The sequence below is a fragment of the Lolium rigidum genome, chromosome 3 (genome assembly GCF_022539505.1).
Source record: "Lolium rigidum isolate FL_2022 chromosome 3, APGP_CSIRO_Lrig_0.1, whole genome shotgun sequence".
NCBI lineage: Eukaryota > Viridiplantae > Streptophyta > Magnoliopsida > Poales > Poaceae > Lolium > Lolium rigidum.
Genome location: NC_061510.1, coordinates 259276362 through 259298352, shown reverse-complemented (window position 1 = coordinate 259298352; position 21991 = coordinate 259276362). Strand labels below are relative to the sequence as shown.

Here is a 21991-nt window from a genome sequence, read left to right as displayed (position 1 = left end):
TTATGCCTCGCAACAACAATATTCCTGGGATTGCGATGAATGACATAATAGGCATCTGGACTTAAAAATCCGGGTGTTGACAGTTTTCCACGTCTATACGTGTCTTTCGGGCTGATTCTGCTGGTGAGTATATCTCCCAGCTGTTGTGTGGTTTCCTTGTTGAGCAAGGCACTCTTTCCCAGTTCTCCTGCCCTGGCGCCCATGCCCAAAATGGCGTGGCTGAGCGCAAGCATCGCCACCTGCTTGAGACGGCTCGTGCGATGATGATCGTTGCCTCTCTTCCTCCTCACTTCTGGGCTGAGGCTATGTCTATTTCCACCTATCTGATCAACCTTCAGCCCTCCAGAGCCTTGCATGGTGGTATTCCTCTTGAGCATCTTACTGGTCACACTGCTGATTACTCGACCCTTCATCTTTTTGGTTGTGTTTGCTATGTTCTTCTTGCTCCACGCGAACGCACCAAGCTGACTGCTCAATCTGTTGAGTGTGTTTTCCTTGGCTACAGCCATGAGCACAAGGGATATAAGTGTTGGGATCCTATTGGTCGTCGGATGCGCATATCTTGGGATGTCACCTTTGATGAGTTCCGTACTTTCTACCCGCGTCCCTCCTCCTCTTCCTTCTCGGTGGATGATATCTCTTTTCGCATGTTCCCTGCCTCACCTCCTCCTGTGCCTCAGGTCCCTGCTCCGCCGAGTCTCTCACCACCTCCTCCTCCTTCGCCCACCAGACCCCCTCTCCTCCCTCACCACCTTCCCCACTCTCCACACCTTCCTCTCCCATGTCACATTCCTCGCCTACGGTGGTCCCTCCCTACCCTTTTCACTACTCCCCTCATCCACGTGAGATCCACCTCTGGTGTGATGCCCTCTCCGTCCGAGCCGACTCATCATCTTCGTGCTCGTTCTCCTCCTGATCGCTATTCTCCCACTCACTATGGTCTTTCTGCTGTCCTTGAGCCAACCTCTTATCGGGATGCTCTTGTTCATCCCGAATGGCAGCTAGCTAGCGATGGCTGAGGAGATTGCTGCTCTCGAGCGTACTGGCACCTGGGATGTTGTCACTCCTCCTTCCTCTGTTCGTCCCATCACCTGCAAGTGGGTCTACAAGATTAAGACTCGCTCCGATGGTTCTCTTGAGCGCTACAAGGCTCGTCTTATCGCTCGTGGCTTTCAGCAGGAGCATGGCCGTGACTATGATGAGACCTTTGCTCCAGTGGCTCACGTGACCACTGTTCATACTCTTCTTGCCGTTGCTTCTGTTCGTCACTGGTCTGTCTCTCAGCTTGATGTTCAGAATGATTTTTTTAATGGTGAGTTACGTGAGGAGGTTTACATGCAACCACCTCCTGGCTACTCTATTCCCGATGGCATGGTTTGTCGTCTCCGGCACTCTCTCTATGGCCTTAAGCAAGCCCTTCGCGTCTGGTTTCAGCGTTTCGCATCTGTGGTGACCTATGCTGGCCTAGCGCACATGACCCTGCGCTCTTTGTCCATACATATTCTCGTGGTCGGACTCCCCTTCTTCTCTATGTCGATGACATGATCATCACACGTGACGACCCTGAGTACATTGCCTTTGTCAAGGCCCGTCTTCGTGATCAGTTTCTCATGACTGATCTTGTTTCTCTCCGCTACTTTCTTGGGTTTGAGGTTTCCTCTACCTCAGATGGCTTCTATATCTCCCAGGAGAAGTATATTCAGGACCTTCACACTCGTGTCACTCTTGGTGATGAGCGCACTGTCGAGACTCCTATGGAGCTCAATGTCCGCCTCCGTGCCACTGATGGTGATTCTCTTCCGGACCTGACTCGCTATCGTCACCTGGTTGGGAGCCTTGTCTACCTTGTTGTCACTCGTCCTGACATCTCCTACCCGGTCCACATTCTGAGTCAGTTCATGTCTGCTCCCACTAGTGTCCACTATAGTCATCTCCTTCGTGTCCTCCGGTATCTTCGTGGCCCTATCTCCTGTCGTCTCTTCTTTCCTAGCTCCATCTCCTTACAGCTCCAGACCTACTCAGATGCTACCTGGAAGACCAAGAAGCAGGTTGCAGTCTCTCGTTCGAGTGTCGAGGCTGAGTTGCGAGCGATGGCTCTCTTGACGGCTGTGGTGACTTGGTTACGCTGGTTACTTGCGGATTTTGGTGTTTCTGCTGACGCTCCGACTCATCTCTTATCGGACAGTATTGGTGCCATCAGCATTGCGTGTGATCCGGTGAAACACGAGCTCACCAAACACATCGGTGTTGATGCCTTCTATGTGCGTCATGCTGTGCAGGATCAGGTTATGACTCTTCATTATGTGCCTTCCGAGGTACAGCTTGCTGACTTCTTCACGAAGGCCCAGACTAGAGCACAACATGCTTTCTTTGTCTCCAAACTCAGTGTTGTTGATCCACCATGAGTTTGAGGGGGGGGGGGGTGTTAGAGTTGTGTAGTCCCTTTTCTTGTAGCCCCCAGTGTATGAGGGGCTTACCTGCACATTGTAACACATGTACATGTACTGGCCTATGGCCCTCTGTGAAAGTTAGTTGCCATTTCCTAACAGGTACTAGTTCATGGGCACTTGTCCTTCGATACATACCCGGTGGACCTTTTGGGGAGAAATATTACTCTGAATTACACCAATACAGCCTTAGTGAGTGGTAAAGCTGAAGGATAACTGGTACTCCCTCCCATTCACATTAATTGACTTCAATATGGATGTATCTAGAACTAAAATTATCTAGATACATCCATATTAGAGTCAATTAATATAAACCGGAGGGAGTATATGATCTCTATGAGGCCGATCCTGCATAAAGTGAGCTGCCAAAGCTGACATCGCAAGAGCTTCTGACAGGTGCGTATATTCCTGAAGACAAGTTTGAGGTGTTTGGTATGGAGGTCTCGGATGCCGCCTTACTGCGGCTACGTTGTTACTCATGAGCAACAGAAGCAACGTCACAGCTTGATCAAGAAGAATCTTCTGGCACTGAGAAATCATCAGCGGAAATGTTAATTTGGGAACCAGAAGTGCACATTGGAATTTATAGTTTAATATAGTTATTTTTACCTTTCCTAATACTGATATATTTATGTATATGCACTAGTAAAATGCAAGTTTTGGGATGTAAAGTCACTGTTGCTTGTTTGGGTCATGTATGGCATAGAATCCTCATTAAAGGAAACTTCTACACGCTTCTGACTGACGTCCCTGTGTGTGACCAATTCAACTTGACCCAGTGTGTGTTGATGACTAATTGACTTCAGCCACACCAATTTCTCCATAGTTCTGCGCTCCTGGCAGTAGCCTTTCTTGACTGAACCTTTAGCCACCTTAGTCCTATGTTGCTATCTAATAAAAAGAAAATTATATGGGAGTTGTTTCCTGGTCTCCTGTCATTGTCATACATTTCAGGTAGGTTTCAGTCTTTATTGACCTCATTTCCCCATCTCTGGAATCTTGTCCCTCTTTACAAACTAACATCCCATCACTTGTTCCAGAGGAAAGCAGAGCTCAGCTTGGCATGGAGGTTCTGATTTCAGCAGTCACAAGTGATCTTGTAAGCCGGTTCATCGCTTTCCTAGCACAAAAATTTTGCACCCGCACACATGAGGAGGATGATCGCAGAAGGCTAGAGCACATCTTGCTAAGGATGAACACCGTTGTTGAGAAAGCAGAGGGGCGGCAGATCAAAAATCAAGGAATGTTTCTGCAGCTGAAGACACTCATGGAGGGTGTGTATCTTGGGTACTACATGCTTGACATTCTGAAGGTCCAATCGCTTGGAGAAAAGAGGGTCGAAGATGATGAGGTGAGCCACCGGAGCCAATCCTACGCCGTTTGTACTTTTAACACTGCCAAGCGCCTTTGTTTTGCTTCTGCAATGAAGAACAAACCAGTAGCATTTGGTACTGGGAGCACAATAAAATTGAAAAGTGTTCTTGAAAGTTTAGAAGCCAAGACTGCGGATATGAGAGAGTTTGTCATCCTCCTCAGCAGCTGCCCTCGCCTTGTTCGCCAGCCATACAGTACGTATCTATACATGGATAATTGTTTGTTTGGCCGCCACATCGAGAAAGAGAAACTCATCAACTTCTTGCTGTGCGAGGACAGCCATGATTGCACAAATATTAGCATCCTTCCGATCATCGGTCCACACTTAACTGGAAAGAAAACTCTCGTGCAACATGCTTGCAAGGATGAGAGGGTGCGTGGTCGTTTCTCTAACATGTTCTTCTTCAAAGGAGATGATCTACGGAGAGGAGAATTTGCAGTGATATGCAAGGTAGCCTCGGGGAAGTGCTTGTTTGTTGTTGATTTTAGCTGGGATGTGGATGAAGCAGCTTGGACAAAATTCCAGTCATATTTGCATAAGTTGCCTGGGATTAAAATTTTAATCATAGGCAGAGCAGAGCAAATTGCAGAATTTAGGACTACTCAACCCATCAGGATGAAGTTTTTACACCAGGAAGAGTACTGGTACTATTTGAAGGCACTGGCCTTTGGAAGCATGGATCCTGATGAGCACCCAAATCTGGCATCTGTGGGCATGAAGCTGGCTACTGAGCTGCATGGATCTTTTCTTGCTGCAAATATAGTCGGTGGGGTATTAAGATCTAATCCTAATGCTAAATTTTGGTGCAACATGTTATTGAAAGTAAGAGAGCTAGCACGGACACGCAGTTGCTTTGGTCCGGTTCATGGCTTTCTGGTTTATGATTTGAGAGAGGCTGGCCCTAGGCAAAGTGAGCTGCCAAAACTGTCATGGCAAGAACTACTAAACGGTGCTGGTGTTCCTGATGAACACAAGTTTGATGTGTTTTTTTTGAAACCCAGGACTGTGAGGCAAAAAGCCCCACATCATTTTCTTTTATTAATATAAAAAATACAGAACAAAAAAGTCCAAGACCTATGTACAACTAACTAGGGAAAGAAAGCAAAATAAAATACAACAAGACAGGAAGAGGACACTAAGGTAGAGACCTAATCCAGCTCATGAGATTGTCTTTGTACTTGGCCTTGATTCTATATTGCAATAAAGTCATGTCATGGATAAACTGACCCTTCCACTTAGTGAATGAGCTTCTCTCCCGCCTAAAAATCTTGGCATTTCTGATAAGCCAGATATTCCAACATGCTGTAATAAGCACTTCCATAAAGAAAGGCTGCCGAAAACTCCTCCTTGCATGATCCACTATGGACTGTATATCGCCCAAAGGCTGCCAATCAATATGCAGATATGTCCATATCCGGGCACTGAAATTGCATTCAAAAAATAAGTTCACTCTATCTTCATATGCTCTCAACGGACAAAGCTCACAATGTTTGTCATCAGTAACATGCCAATGCCTCCTTTGCAATAGATCCCTAGTATTCAGCCTATCCGACAGCAACAACCAAGCAAATACCTAGGTTTTCATTATACAACAAGATTTCCACAGCCACTGATACACATTAGGTACCTGAATATGTGAATGGATATGATCATAAAACCTTTTCGCAGAATAATTTTTACCCCAACAATAGATCCACTCATCCTTCTGCTGCAACAAAGGATTATCCTGCATAATGATTTCCAGAGTTTGAAACTCTTGATGGGCTGGCTGAGACATTGGCAAATAAAACAAGGAATGCAAATTTTCCAGCTGATATACTGCCGAAACCGAAATGTCTTTTTGTAAAGCATATGAATGCAATCTTGGGAACCTGATACTCATTGGTAGGACAGATTGTGCAACATCCCAATTATCATTCCAAAAAGAAATAGTATCCCCCTATCCATGTGTCACCAAAGCCACCCCTCTAAAATTGTCAACTTGTCTCAATACATCCTTCCACCAAAAAGATCCAACCATGTTTTCCTCATGAGGCAATTTCCCTTGATAGTGAGCATTCCAAATCAATTGGATCCCAGGAATATCCCTTTTGTTGTAAAACTTATCCAGAAACTTGATTAACAGAGCTGCATTCTGCTTTTGAAAATTAATTATCCCTAATCCTCCCTTTTTCTTTGGTTTACAGACCATTTCCCAAGCAGCTAGAGACTGTTTTGGCACTCCATCTTTATCCCTCCACAAACACTGTCTAAGAATTCTATCAAGTTGATTTGTAAGTCCTGGTGGCAATTGCAAAGTGCATAAGAAATGTAGTGGCATAGAGGATAAAGCTGAATTTATGAGCTGCAATCTGGCACCTTGAGACAAAAAACTAGAGCCTGAGGTAAGTTTCCTTTCAAGCCGACACACTAGGGGAGAAAGTTCAGCAATCGTCGGCCTTGTAGTCCCCAAGGGTAATCCAAGGTAGGTAAATGGAATCTGACCTATCTGACAGCCAAACTCAGCTGCCAACTCCTTCAACAAATCATCCTCAACATTAACAGGAACCATTTGGGATTTATCAAAATTAATTCTCAAACCAGTAGACAGTGAAAATTTCCTGAGGGTTTCTTTGAGTGCCATGAACTGCATTTTATCAGCTGGCATGATCAGCAATGTATCATCAGCATATTGGATTATTGGAAAATCCACTTCATTTGTGATAATTGGCATAGAAAGAGTCCCTTGGACCACCATATCATTGACTGCAGACTGCAACAAATCTAACCCAAAGAGATAAAATAGAGGAGAGATTGGATCTCCTTGTCTCACTCCTCTCTTGCATTCAAACTGCTTCCCAGGAATGCCATTCAGTAAAATTGATGAAGTACCAGTAGACAGTATAATCCTTGCCCAATGAATCCATTTATCATTAAACCCCTTATGTCTCATTACTTGCAGTATTGCTTCATGCTCTATAGTATCAAAGGCCTTAGCAAAGTCCAATTTAAGAATAATAATTGGCTTTTTTGATTGCTGACAAAGAAACAAGTACTCAAAAGCCCAAGCCAGACAATCTTGTATGGTCCTACCTCTCAAGAAACCATACTGATTTTTGTGAATACAGGACAAAATTTTCCCTTGAAGCCTATTAGCAGCCAATTTTGTCAGAAATTTGACACACACATTAGTCAAAGATATTGGCCGAAAGTCATTCACAGAAACAGGACTTTGCTTTTTAGGCACCAGGGTTATATAAGATCCATTTATGTTCTTTAGCTGAATAGTCTCACTGTGAAAATCAGCAGCCAATTGATAAAAATCAGACTTTATGATGGACCAACATTTTTTAACAAAGAGTCCATTAAACCCATCAGGCCCAGGAGCTCTGTCCACAGGCATCTCTTTTATTACCTCATCCATCTCCTTGCTCTCAAAAGGCCTAGTAAGATCATCAAGCCCATCAACCCTTTGCAGAATTCTAGACAGATCAAACTGCATATGAATAGGCTCAGAACAACCCATCCTATCCTTATATTCCTTCAAAAGCATACCTGCCATTAATTGGTGATCAGTAACATCATTACCATCCACATCTCTAAGTAATGCAATAGAGTTTCTCCTAAATCTCTCAGTAGCCATAGCATGGAATTTTTTTGTATTATCCTCCCCTTGTTGGATCCATCTAATGGTGCACCTTTTCCTCCAATAATTACACTCAGCCAATAACAAATCAGCTAAATGCAACTTAACAATACTTCTGAAATTAAACTCCACCCTATAAAGGGGTCTTTGCTCTTCCAAGGTATCCAAGACCAGGATGACTTCATTACAGCTTTTTATTAGGACCTTTAATCTTGCCAAACTGAGGTGCCATTTTTTAAGCTCAAACCTTAATTGCTTAAATTTATCAGCAATGACATCAGTACTATAACTCTTACTAGAGCCTTTCTCCCAAGATTTGGTCACACACTCTTTAAAGCCAGGCATATCAACCCAATAGTTGTCAAATCTGAATTTTTTTGCTCTAGGGATATTAGTATCAATATTAATGACACAGGGCACATGATCAGACCCAATCTTTGCCAGAGGTAACACCATTGTGTTTGGAAAATCTGTTATCCAGTTCATACTAGTAAAAAACCAATCAAGCTGCTGAAGCAATGGATCTTTCTGCATATTAGACCAAGTATATGCTCTTCCTTTGATTGGCAATTCTAGTAATCCCAAATGTCCAATAATCTCATTAAATAAGAACATATCATTGACATCCCCTCCTGGTTTATTCCTATTCTCATGTGATCTGACAAAGTTAAAATCACCCAAAAGCAGCCAATTGGCCCCTCCAGGTATTTGCAGATTATATAGCCAGGAAACAAAATTATCTCTTTCAATACCATGACAAGGACCATAAACACACACCAAGGTCCAAGTTGCATTATTATGTTTAGAGGTGAAATTGACTATCAACCCAAATCTTTCAATTTGCTGCAACACCCCTTGGAAAACTGAAGAATTCCAGACCACCAAAATCCCCCCAGGCACCTACTGATGGGGAGTAAGCAAATGAATCAAACCTCTTGGGGCAAAATTTTCGGATGAGTTTCCAGTCAAAAGATTCACACTTGGTTTCTTGCAAACAAATAATATCACATTCACTCTCATCAATTTTGGACCTGACCTCTCTTTGTCGCCCCTCAGCATTAATACCACGCACATTCCAACACATGACACGCCATTTTCTTATAGATAAGCGACTCATGACACACATAATAAAAGAGGAAAGGTCTCACACTGACATATAATATCAGTGCCCCCAAACCAGAACATAAAACAATAGTCTGAAGCAACATCCACCCTAATGAGAAGAAAACACCTGACACACACCACATACATAGAGAATTCACCCCAAGTAACCTCCAAAAGCTGACACCAGCATACTTTCTGACCACCCTTACAAGCCAAAAGAAGAGGAGCAAGAACTCCTCTGATCAACAAAGTAGATTTACTTATCATTGGAACCCTCCTTGGGTTGAGCTTCCTTTGGATCGGCTTCAAGCTGTTCCCTAGTCAACTTTGCTGGTGGTATGCCCAAAGCAGTCCCCACTCTCTGCATGACATGTATAGGAGTGACTGGAAACTGATGCTCTGCATGATGTGCTCCCATCTTCCTCCTTATCTGACACATCATCAGACTTCTGTGATGAGCTATTAACCAACAATAGCTTGGCTCTGCTTTTCTTTTTGATTTTTGGCTGAATTGTCACCATAGGCTGAGGCCTATATCCTTCCATCTTGAGACAGCTTCTAGTGAACCTCCTCTCAGACAATTGAACCACAGGAGTAGCAACCTTCCTAGCTTTCCTTTTCTTTGGTGTGGAAAAGGATACAGACACATCCACTGAGTGCACTTTTTCTACACCATCACCTTTTTTCTGCTCATCCTCCTGCAATAGTACACTACAGTTCCCACCCATCTTGCTCTTTCCCCAAGCAGATTTATCAATGAAAGCAAACAAAGATCCTTACAATGGAGCAGCAATAAATTTGGACATCATGACTGGCGGTACCTTGCTTCTCAGTCTATTCCATTGCATCACAGGTGGCAGCTCAGGCCCAATGAAACAAAGGGAAAGTTCACAATGCATAATCTGAATATTAATATTACCATGCTGCTGTTGCTGAGGTATGTCCATGGCTAACATGTTAACTGATGAACCAGAAGAATCAGACAAATTGACCACCATGGACTCCTGCTCCTGTTGCTGCAAATCATCCACCTGATCAGGCAGGTTCACATGATCTTGTGCATGTTCATTATCAGGGAAATTCTGCACTTCATCCCACCCTATCTCAGGGTACTGAGGATTCACAAATAAGTTCTGATTAGGCACCAATTCACCAGGGAGAGGATGAGGATTACCATCCAGGGGCATGGGTCTTCATCAGCAGGCAAAACCTCTGCAAAGTCAGCAGAGAGGATGTATACAGGTGCAGTCCAAGATTCCTTCACACCACCAATGGTTGCAAATTTTCCAAACACCACATCTCTGGGAACCAATTGAGGGGAAGGGAAAGAAGCATAAACAAGCACTCTATCCTTCACTGGATCATTGCTATTCCAGGTGTGGTACTGACCAAAGGTTGAGACAACATTAGCAATGTCAAGGTTATTTCTATAATCTGGGTGTACCCCCAAGAACATAAGCCAGCCCCTTCTAAATCCTATCGTTGCACGGTGATTCTGGGGAGCTTCACCGACATGCAAGAAGCGCAACGATCTGTTTTGAATCTGATACACTCCATGCTGCACCAATGCATTAACAGAATTGGGGCTACTGATCTCATACATCCCAACCCCAAACAAGCTAGGCTGCATAGAAATAACATGTCTCTGCAGAGGACCAACCAAGAAAGCATTCACCTGTTCCCTCCAAAACTCTTCCCCCTGAGGCGGCGGCGGAGGATCAACTGTGGCAATGCAGTAGTTATGGTGCTGCTGCGGCGGATCTTGCGCAGCGTAGTAGAAGGTGCGAGGAAGCCGAGTTGGGCCGCCGTCGATGATCTGATGCCCCCACGGCAGCCATGGCAGAGGGTCGACCTCAAAATTCGCCATAGGAGTAGTCGGAGCAACAGGGGAAGGAGGAGGTGATGAACTGCGTGGACTCTTGTCGTTGGCTTGGATATTCGGCAAATTTAATGCCAACTCCCCTGTCTTGGAATACGAACCGACTAGCTCTTCTGTCGGCCCATTAGCAGTAACCTTGTCCGAGCCCAATCCAGCTTGCCTTGCCCTTTTAGGAACCCAACACTTACCCAAAGAAGCCTTAGTAGACAAACAATTCCTTTTGATATGTCCATAATTAAAGCAACCACGACAGCGAATATTATTGAGACAATCTTTTGTTGTATGGCTCATACTAAGGCATCTTTGACACTTCCAAACTTTAAACACCATATCATCCACCATCTGATTGAAAAGGTCTTCCTCCTCAATATGATCAGAACTCTGTGTTTCAGTGACAATGGATGGAGCTTCTACCTCCCTTATCTGTTCAGATGTCTCAGCAGCATAACTCCCTCCAACATCATGTGTTTCAGTGACAATGGGTGGAGCTTCAACCTCCCTTATCTGTTCTTGATGAATTGGTACAGTAGTACCAAAAGAAATAATCGGAGTAGACTGAGTTTCATAACAATGTAAAGCAGCTTTACCAGATGTCTCAGCAGCATAACCCTTTTTAGCTTCATAATGGATTTCTTCCGCAAAAACAAGCTTTTTATTAACTGGAACCGTATGCTTAAGAGCAGATTTAGGGACTGGAAGATTGAGAGCATGCATACCCAATTTTACCCTTCTCCTGGATGGACTAACTAGAGTCCATTGCTGATGATTATCATGTTGCCACAGAGCAAACTCCCTCTTCCAATTTGGACCTCCATCACTCCACAAGTGAAAATAGCATTTAAATTTCTCAGAAGTAAAAATCCTCTTTTGGATAATATAAAATCCAACTGCTTTACTAGCCACTCTGAAGGAAAAAAAACTCTGTCTCTCAACTGCATCACATCAAGAGATCCACAAAAACCCCCCAAAGCGGCCTCCAATGCTAAGGCAACTGTTTCTTCTGCCATTCTGAAAGATGCTCTCCCAAAAGACACCACCAAGGAGAAAAAAAATTTCCCATTTAAAGGGTGAACAGTACTTGAGAACTTACGCAAAACCTCCTTAGCAAAGTTTTCTCCCGCCTTAAAATCTAGCCCCAAGGTGATAGCAGTATGCATAGCAAAGGAAGGACTAGGTATCATAGGTTCAGAAGCAGGCATATCAGTGCAAGGAGCATCATCCAGAACTTCTACAGGTGTCAGAACCGATGTCCCTGGCATATCCGACAAGATATCTTCGGGAACCTTCTGATGTATCGTATGGCCATTCATAACACCAGAGACAATAACCGAATGAATCCTAACAACGTGATGCTGCAAACTCACCTTAGAACCAGTCTTGTAGTGAGGTTCCAACCGAAGAGCTTGAACCGCAATCGGCTCATCTCTTGCATTAATCAAAACAAGCCATCCATTGTAGGACCAGAATTTCAGAAAACCATCATAGGACTTCATACGACCACGATCTAGATCCTTCCTCGTAGAGTAAGTAACCTTCCAGATCGAAGTTGCATCAACACTCCGACTTTCACGCGGACTAGGTTTGGCAGATCGTAAAACCTCCAAATAGGAGCGATCAGTGGCACTCAGGCACGAGATCTGCTCCACCACATCTACCAGATGGCAGGGAAATTCCATCGACATATCCATCGAGATAGAGAAATCAGGAGGCACAATCTTGGCGTCGACAGTAGTACCCTCTGCATCTAGGAGAACTAGGCGGCGACGATCGACGTGGAGGAGAATGTTACCCGAATGAATGGACTTACACTTTTTTTGCAGTATGGTGGAATACATCACTGCCCATCTCTCACCTATCAGATCCGTCTTGTCGTCGTCCAATTGACCTAGGGTTGAATCGCCAGACACCATCTTCGAAGAGATCACCGGGGCAGACAAGTTTGATGTGTTGGCATGGAGATCCCGGATTCCTCCTTACCTCGACTACATAATTACTTTTCAGAAACGGAAGCCACGTCATAAAGCCAACAAGAAGAATTATCTGGCCCGGAGATTAGGATAAATGTTAATTTGGTAAACACAAATGCACGGAGGAATTATATCCCTATGTTAGTTCAAGAGGTCACACTACTCTACTCTTGTTTCTCTTTTACAGAATGGAAGAGCTTTATTACCCCTAGCATTTTACACTACTCTTGTTTTACTTAATAACTAGCACAGTGGCCCTCGCACATGCGAGGGCAACATCTGAAACTGCCATAATTAAACATTATGCTACATGCAGAAAAATGTCTTTGTAATCTTTAGTTTCCGGGTGAAATTTTACTTGACCAATTAGGGTAAAAATACCATATGATTAGCTATACATGAGGTTTAGTACATGGTGATATTATATCTGTTTGTGGTATTAAATAATATCGCGATCTAGCATGTAGATTTTGTGTGTTGTTACATTAGTGCACGGTTAAGAATAAGATTAAATTTCATCGATATTAGCTTAGTGTCCTGCTGGGCCGCCACTTCCTCATAATATTTATTGTTATTAAAGTTTCAATCAAAATTATTGTTGCTATTCAAACTATTACATTCTCGTCTAAATCACACTATTATCTAAAGTATAATAATAAATATATTTGAGCTGCATTAATATTTCTTATACCTTTTATTCATTGTTCCACACCCATCATAATATTACATGGCATCCTAAGAGCGTGCAATCGAACTCATATATTTTCTATAACTTCAAGTTCACACTAAGGCATCTAGATTTATGTCGTTGCTAAACCATTAGATTTGGCATCAAAAATAGCTTCAAATATTTTGTATTTTCCTAGAGTATACATATAAAATATATTTCAAGTTGCATCCTGATGATTTTGTTCATATCAAAATGTCATGTATATATATTTTAGAAATAAGCGATTAAATAATGGAACTGGTATTATAGTGCTTCCTATTGTCATCAAAACCATACAAATCTAAGAGGTCCCAATAGGACTTACATATAAATTCAAGCATGTTAGTAGGATATAGACTATTAATAATATAATAAGTTGTGTTATTTCATTTATTACGTAGGACTAACATCTTATGAATGTCATATTTATTAAAAAACAGTATATGTCTCTAACTGTTACTTTTAAGGGGTATATGTATGTTTTTTCCGAATTTTCAAGAATTCCCACGAATCACCGACACAATATGAGTTGTCAGGATTAATTATTTGTATTCTATTCACTCGTAGCTATTACAAATCTTTTTGTGCAAAAATGTTCTTATTGTTTGGAGATGGAGTTATACTTCCAAAAAATAGTCATATATGGGACAAAGTAAGTTAATATTCGTATATTTTCGGTTTGGCTACTCAATAATGTAAAAATGGCTATAGTTGGCTTACCACTTCTCTCTCGTTTTATGCTCTATTGTAACTTCTATAGGTTGTAGTCCAATGATCAATCTCTTTTCTTAAGATACTCATGAGAAAATACGAATAGTGTCAAAATTTACATTAACTATGATACACAATTATTGGGGATAATTCTAGGTAAGTTTTAAATTTTAGTTATTTGTATGAAATCTAGGATTTTTGTAAGTTTTCTACTTTGCTCCCTTTCTCGTCTTCGATAAATCGTCCATGGATGCTAGAATAAGTTTTTTTTCTAAGTTATGATCCACCCAGCTCTCTTCGATCTTTTTTTCCTGAATTTTTTTTTAGCTTCTTTTGTATTCATAAAAATCTAGAGCATTCGATCTTAGTAAGTCTCGAAATTTATCTTTTTTATTATGTAATCATATCTTGTAACATGTCAAACGACCTATTATACTTAATATTTGCTATTGTGTGCATAGAATCATTTTTGTTCCTACTTATTCTGGCTTGTTGGTTTGTTTGCACACATAACACATTGGCATCAGCTGCACCATTTCTATTTAAATTTTTTCACATCAATATGATATGCATTTCCAGCTGGCCAGCTTGTGCAAACTTCGGCACACATAAACGAATATTTTCATGTGTACTCCCATGTCCGTTAAAGGTTAGTTTCTTGTCTTATCATATACATCTCTAGCTAGGTGCTCTGATTTTTTGATGGCTTTCCGGTCCGTTATGTGAGGCCATTTTATTTCTGCGCGTGTCTTGTGAACAAAAGGTTAGAGTAATCTAGAGTTGAGTTCAAATTTTGCTACCATAGAGCTTGTAGATAGCAGTTTAGACATTACTGGGACGACCAGCTCACCAAGCAGAAAAATCTAGAGACAAATTTATTATGTGTCGGACTATTTCATTTTATGGATTTAAGGTTGAAATTTAAACTGCTCAAACATGGAAAGAGGGGCCGACCGGCCCAGTGCATCGAGGCCAATTGCTGAGGCGTGCGTCGGGAGGGCAGCTCTAAATTGTACTCCCTCCGGTCTCTTTTAATTGACTCAAATTTAGTACACAGTTGTACTAAATCTGAGTCAATTAAAAAAGAACGGAGGGAGTAGATCACATCTGTAAATTGCCCACGTATACTTTTTTCTGGTAAAATCACATCTGTAAATTGTAGATCCAGTAACGTACTCCTTTGGACTCTTTTATTTATTTATTTTCCTACAGAAGATGGCAGGGACGTGTCAGACATGGCACGTGTAGTTCAAAATATGGTGATTGTACTGTTACATAAGATTTTTAAATCTTGACCATTAAAATTATAGATCTAACAGCTAAAATAATTTTAATGATGTGGATTAACGTAGTGTCTCTATTTTAAACATCCGTATTTTGCTTTTAGTATATAATAGATAGGTTTCATCTGTATGTAACTGCCCTTGTTAGTTTGCATATGCAAAATGTATAGGCTACAACTGTATCATTAAATTGCAATGGTAGCCAAGCTGCTGATAGGTGAAACAACAATTCTAACTGTACCTAATTAACACTAATTAGGGTAAAACTAGCTTTTGTTCTCCATCGAACACTAGCAAAGTGCTGATGACCTTGCCGATGACTCGTGTGTTGTCCTCCGTGAGGTGGTTCTGACTGCTATTCTCCAGCCGCCATACGCCCATGGCCTTGCCCGCGAGCTCATGACCTCTGTGTGTTGTTTTGCTCGCCATCTTTATGCCATATCTAAAAGAAAGAGAAGAGCGATTTAAAAAGAGAATGAAGAACCTAAATGAAACGTATTGCAGGGTAAAGAACATTTACCTGCAGGACTTGAGCATGTCAGTCAAAAGGACCGCTAGAGAAATGGTTGGAAATATCTATAGTGGGGAGTTGGAAATGTGAAGCCTCAGATCTAGGGTTCATAGTTTAGAGGGGACTGCGGCTGCGTGAGGTAGTTAGGTTGTGGAGCAAGTGTGTTCATATATTATATAGGAAATGTGAGTGAGGAAAGGGTTTGTTTTATGCGCCGGTGTAAGTTACTAGGCTCTATGAGCCTTTTTGTTGCTCAAAGGCCCCAAAGTGAGACAATCGGGTCATTTGTGAGGCCCACTATCTCAGTTATAAGTATATGACAATAGAATCTACTAACTGACATGTGGATCCTCTACAAAATATTTATACATTAGCAAATATTTTTAAAATGCTATTGATAAGCAACTTTGTTTAAGGCGTAACATGCTGCTCCATCACCACCAGGAGGTGAAGACAATTGGCTCTCACTAGTACAAACACCATTGTTGCTAACGGCTTGTCTCTGATGGGTCCTAAAAAAAATCCGTCAGCGACAACATTTTGGGATGCCCGGAGTTCAGCTCGGAACCGTAGAGCTGACGGACGAATCAGTAGTAGTGTCCGTCAGACATGAGGCCTGACGGTACACTTCGCTGTCTCTGATGGATTTTGTTACTAGCACACATCAGAAATCTTGGTCACCACGACGTGTTGACTTGTGTTCACTGATGGGAAAATGTTTCTGAGAGTTTCCTACTAAAGCCCGTCAGAGGTGCTCTGAAACGCTGACCATCTATGACATTTTTGGCCTGCTAGCAGATGTTTCCTGCGCTGAAGTCACCGTAGCTTCGGGGAAAGTTATACTTTCTCGGGAGTCAAAATTTCTATTCCTGGAAAATAAGCGTCAACCGACTCGTTGTTTGAAACCGACTAATATTTACTCCATGGAAACTTACCAATCAAAATTGATCATAAATGTTTGCTTGATTCCAATCACATTACAAACTACAATGCCAATCAATTGCAAAATTTGTACGTCTTCAAGCTTAATCGTGTTCACATTGACAACAATATAAAATCTTCATTCTAGTTCAAAAATTACGGTTCCTCCTCTCGTTCCACAATTCTCAGCAAGAACACCAAAGATCACAATCCTCGCTCTTCCATTCCAATGGCGGTTCCCAACTCTGGACTATACTAATTCGACTAAGAAGGCATGCATTTCAAGATGAAGTGCACCCTCCGTGCATCAAGGGTGGAAAAGTGGATTTGACACATCTATGAGGAGTTCCTCAACCGTACACATATCAAGTGTGTTGACCTAGATTGCGATTTCACTGACACACCGAAAAAGTGAGGCAGAAGGCTTCCATACGAGAAGAGGAAACACCCGATCGTCCTTTCTGTGGCGGGTGTCTCCTTTTTCAAATATTCCGTGGCAAGAGAATCCCGAAGATCTCAAAGAATTCTCGAGGGATCAAAATATCATGTTCTACGGCACGGCTATTAACAATGATGTGCGTATGTGCGTTACTATGTCATCACCATTACGTCTCCAATCAACGTCCACAAGGCCATCCCCAACCCAACATACAACTATTCTCCAACGCTCTTTCCTCTGTCTAATGCTTTACCGGGGGACCGATCTTTGGAAGGATGATGTAAAGATGCAAGGTTCATCAAAGGATGAGGCAGAAATCCATGGAGCGGCTGGTATATATATATATATGGTTGCAAGGAGGAACTGACCTTACTCGTTGCCCGCCAATACAATGTAATATCTCATCTTGTTGAACGCAGTTATAAAATAAGTTATTATTGTTGTGTATGGATTTAGTATGTTTATATTTATACCTTGTCAATAATTTTCAAATATACTTAATGCATAAAAAATGATTTTCTCACGGGTAGGACCTGTTAGTAAACGTCGTAGACTATCAGTAGTAAGCACACTGCTGACAGAAGAACGTCCAACTCCAAGTGATGAGCGAGCCGCCAGGAGGTCTCTGCGGACTTCCGGGGCCTTAGACTAGTGACAATGCATAGTATCATATAGAAGTATCATGCATATGATACTACTACATGTTACTATCTCCACAATGCATGGTATCATATACTAGTATCATAGTTTTCATATATTAATTGTTTTGTAGAATCTCAATGCAAATATATGTACAAGATTTACTTGACATAATTTTTTCTAGTAGTATGTGCTATGATACGGTATCTACCTATGATACTAGTATCCTCTCTCTCCTCCTTAGTAGCACTATCACATCAGTATTTTGCATGCATGAAATGCATGATACTACCTATGATACTTCCAGTAGCTCTTACTGGCTTCGGTCGTTATTTTATATAATCCCATAAATTATGTACTCCATAGGTTTTTTTCATATTGATATGATATTAGAACTCTAAAAATAATTCTATGGAGGCTTTTGCTCCGGTGTCCCCCCCCCCCCTCACCAACCTTTGTTTTCTGTGGATGGCTAGGATCTTCTGATACCTCTTAGTAGGTCAATTTAGAAACATTCCACATAATCCCTAGATGTTTTATGTTTTAAACACATCACCCCTTCAAGTTAAAAGTGGTACAGTTAACCCCCTCAACTTCCTAAAACCATGTCATTCACTCCTAACTCTGATAAACAATTTTGAAGAGCGGTTTTCTCGGGGGAATTGTTCTATGGTAATGTCATGGAGCTCCTCCGCCGCACGGTCCACACATCAGGTCCACGACCGCGAACAAGGCATGCACTTATCGAGCGGTGCACGTAACGCCATGGACCCGGGGCTGGCCGGACTTTCCGTCGAGTCGCGTGTACAACACCTAGGTAAACCTCTGGCAATACACGAATGTATAAATCTATACCAAGCTAGGAGGCATCTTAATGGTCAACCACATCAGCGTATATTATCAAATGCTAGCTAGCAAGTCCAAAGATAAGCTAGTAGCAACAAACACACGCACACATACGAATCTGGGCTACAGGCTCATATCCACCCTTGCAATCTGTGTACCGAGTTGCTGAACCTAACCTGTGTCAGTTTGAAGTTGAGGGGTGTTGTTTTCAAAACGTGAAACATCTGGGAGCTATCTAAACTTATTTGGCTAACTTGCCTGTTCAACCAGGGGGGGACACCAGAGCACTTCTCTTCTATGGAAAAAACAAGGAAACATAGAATTTTATTAATATGTCCACAAAATTAGCTACTTTAAAAATGTAATGGAACTCCGCTCGTTGGGTAACACTTGGGCCGCTCGTTAGCTGATACTACCGGGCTTTGGCAATACCACTTCTACCGCGTGTATGTTTATCCAAGGGGAGGGGCAACCTTTGGACCAGTAGTGGGCCCGATAGTACCTGAACAAAAGGTTGGAACTACCACATTCGTACGACCACTCCATGACCGTGGGAGATTGTTCTTGGCCAACCGATTCCCTAGGTTGGTCACACCACCCTTGATGGGTAAAACTTCATATACACCTTTTCGTGCACACCGGTTGGAGGACTCCAACGTAGATGTGCTTCCCTTAATAAGGAAGGATCTATGGGAATTTACAAAGGCTTTTGGTGAGTACCGGTTCGGGTTTTTGACCTAGAAAACAGGCGATCGCCTGGCGACTAGGATTTCTGCCTTCCCGTCGATCATCTGCCGGCGTGGAGTTTCTCCTTCCTCCGTCGATCTGGGTGCGGCTCCTTGTGGCTCCCTATGATCTTGGTGCGGCTCCTTGTGGCTCCCTATGATCTTGGTGTAGGAGCATGTCGTCTCCCCAGGCGAGCGCTACGGACTCGGTCAGCGGGTCTGGATCGAAGAAGCATGGTAATCTGGATGATATGCTGATGCGGCTCGTGATAGATGATGATGAGATTGATGATCTCGTGTTCGAGGATGAGGAAGACGTTCGAAACAAAGTATGAAGTGGACGGCTTTGGCTAGGGTTCATACAAAAAAATAGTTTTAGTCCCCAAACCTTTGAACAACACATGCGCGTCGCTTGGAGTCCCGCTCAGGAGATCATATTCACCCTGTTAGAAGATAAGCTCTTCTCTGTGCAATGCTCTTTGTCTCGGTGATTGGATAAAGGTAGAACAAGGGGGCCCATGGTTATTTTGTTAGAATGTTGTATCAATTGAAGCGCATGATGGTCTGGCTCCAACTGAATCAGTTGATCTGAATTTTATTAATGTGTGGATTCAGATTCATAAATTGTCAATAGGCTACAGGAGGGAATCTCTTATCAGGAACTTGGTTGAGAAGAAGGTTGGCAAGTGTGTTTCTGTCGAACTTAATGTGCAAGGGATTGGAAATTTTGTCCGAGTTAGGGTTCGCCTGGATGTTCGTCTACCTCTAGCTCGGGTGGTAACAATTTCTCGGGAGAAGCAGCGGGAATTCTATGCAGTAAAATAAGAGAAGATACCAAATTTTGTGGCTTCTGTGGTCTTCTTGGTCATATCCATACCGACTGTGGTACTGGAGAACATGATCAGAACATGCTCAAGTGGGGGGATTTTATCAAGGCGAATTTTGATACGTGGAAAGGAAGATTTACGGCTGGTGGTAGAGGGGGTTTTGGTGGTGGTCGTGGACGTGATCCATCTGGTAGGGGGAGGGGTCTGTATGGTAGTGATGCTAATATAAGCTGGAGATTTAATGTGATGAATAATACTGATGGTGGCAAGTGCTTTGATTTACAAGATATTGCTACAAGTCCCGTGAAAGACAAAGATGTTGATTTGCTTGCTAGCGATAACAACTCCACCGGTGCAAAAAGGGGACTTGATTTCAACCATGAGAAAGATGATCACGTACAGCTTCCGCTCGGTGGTCTGGTAGGTGATCCGCATGCAATGGTACTGGACATTGCCCTAGTTGCCCCTCCGGCAGTGGGTGTGATAGCAGACAAGGATAGGAAAACGAGATCGAAGAAGGATGGGACCAACTCAAACAATTATGTAGGATCGGAGGACTCCAGCAAGGGGTCTCGTCCTGGCCGCAATGAAACTCGTATGTTGGAACCGCCTGGGAATGCGTAAGTTCTTGATGGCCCACAAGTATAGGGGATCGCAACAGTCTTCGAGGGAAGTATTACCCAATTTATTGATTCGACACAAGGGGAGCCAAAGAATAAATATAAGCCTTCACAGTTGAGTTGTCAATTCAGCCGCACTCGGAAATAGACTAGCTCGCGAGAGGTTTATCGAGAGCAACAGCTTTATAGCAAGTGATGTTAATAAAGTAACAGTGGAAATAAAGTAAAAACAGCAACAGTGGTGGATGCGGTAAACAGCATGATTAAAGTACTGTAGGCATAGGGATGGATAACCGGGCGTTGCATGAATGAGACGACTCATATAATAGCTAACATGGGAATTTGCAGATAAAGTGATACAAGTGTCCAAGAATAAAATAACCGTAGGCGTGTGTTCCTATTTAGTCGTGCGTGCTCGCAATGAGAAACTTGCGCGACATCTTTTATCCAACCAGCCCGTTGCAGCGGGTTCTCGAGGGAAACTACTAGTAATTAAGGTACTCCTTTTAATAGAGTATCGGAGCAAAGCATTAACACTCCGTGAACACACGTGATCCTCACATCAAATCCATCCCCTCCGGTTGTCCCGATTATTGTCACTTCGGGGCCTCGGTTCGGACAATGACATGTGTATACAACTTGCATATATGATCAAGAACAATATATAAAACATCATCATGAAAACACAATATATTCAGATCTGAGATCATGCCACTCGGGCCCAAAGTGACAAGCATTAAGTATAACAAGTTGCAACAATGCATAAAATACTCACAACGAATACTAGGTACTCTGTCCCGAACAATTCTAATGCTATTACATGAACGAACTCATCCAATCCCGACCATCCCCTTCAGCCTACAGCGAGGGAACTACTCACACGTGGATGGGGGGAATCATGGATGGTTGATGAAGAGGCATCGGTGATGGCGATGGCGATGCCAATTCCCCGTCCCGGCAGGGTGCCAGAACGGAGTTCCTGCCTCCAAAATAGGGTTTCACGAGGTGGCGGCGCTACGGACTTTTCTCTGGAATAACTTCGAACCCCCTCGGGTTTTCTCGTGACAAGGATCTTATAGCCGAAATGGGAGGCCGAAACGACGAAGGGGTCGGGAATAAACCCCCAGGCGCGGCCAGGCCTGGGCCGCGCCTGGGCCATGTACTCCCAGCTCCAGGCCCCCTGCTCTTCACTTTCTGGCTCCGTGAGTTCCCCGGGAAAATAAGGCATTTGGGTATATTTCTGGGATTTTTCCCTAAAGTTGATTTTCTGCACAAAAACAAGACATCAGGGCAATTCTGCTGAAAACTGCGTTAGTCCGCGTTAGTTGCATTCAAAACACACAAGTTTGAGGGCAAATAATAA

General features: G+C 42.8%; 1 protein-coding gene across 1 annotated transcript in view; it reads left to right on the top strand.

Annotated features, from left to right (window-relative positions):
• LOC124696425 overlaps positions 1 to 12491 on the top strand; it is a 40713-nt gene extending 28222 nt beyond the window's left edge. Inside the window, exons 3-4 of the mRNA XM_047229156.1 lie at positions 3505 to 4777; positions 12349 to 12491. Of these exons, the coding sequence (XP_047085112.1) occupies positions 3505 to 4777; positions 12349 to 12491 (1416 nt within the window). The remainder of the gene's footprint in view (positions 1 to 3504; positions 4778 to 12348) is intronic.
• Positions 12492 to 21991: the final 9500 nt, after the last annotated feature.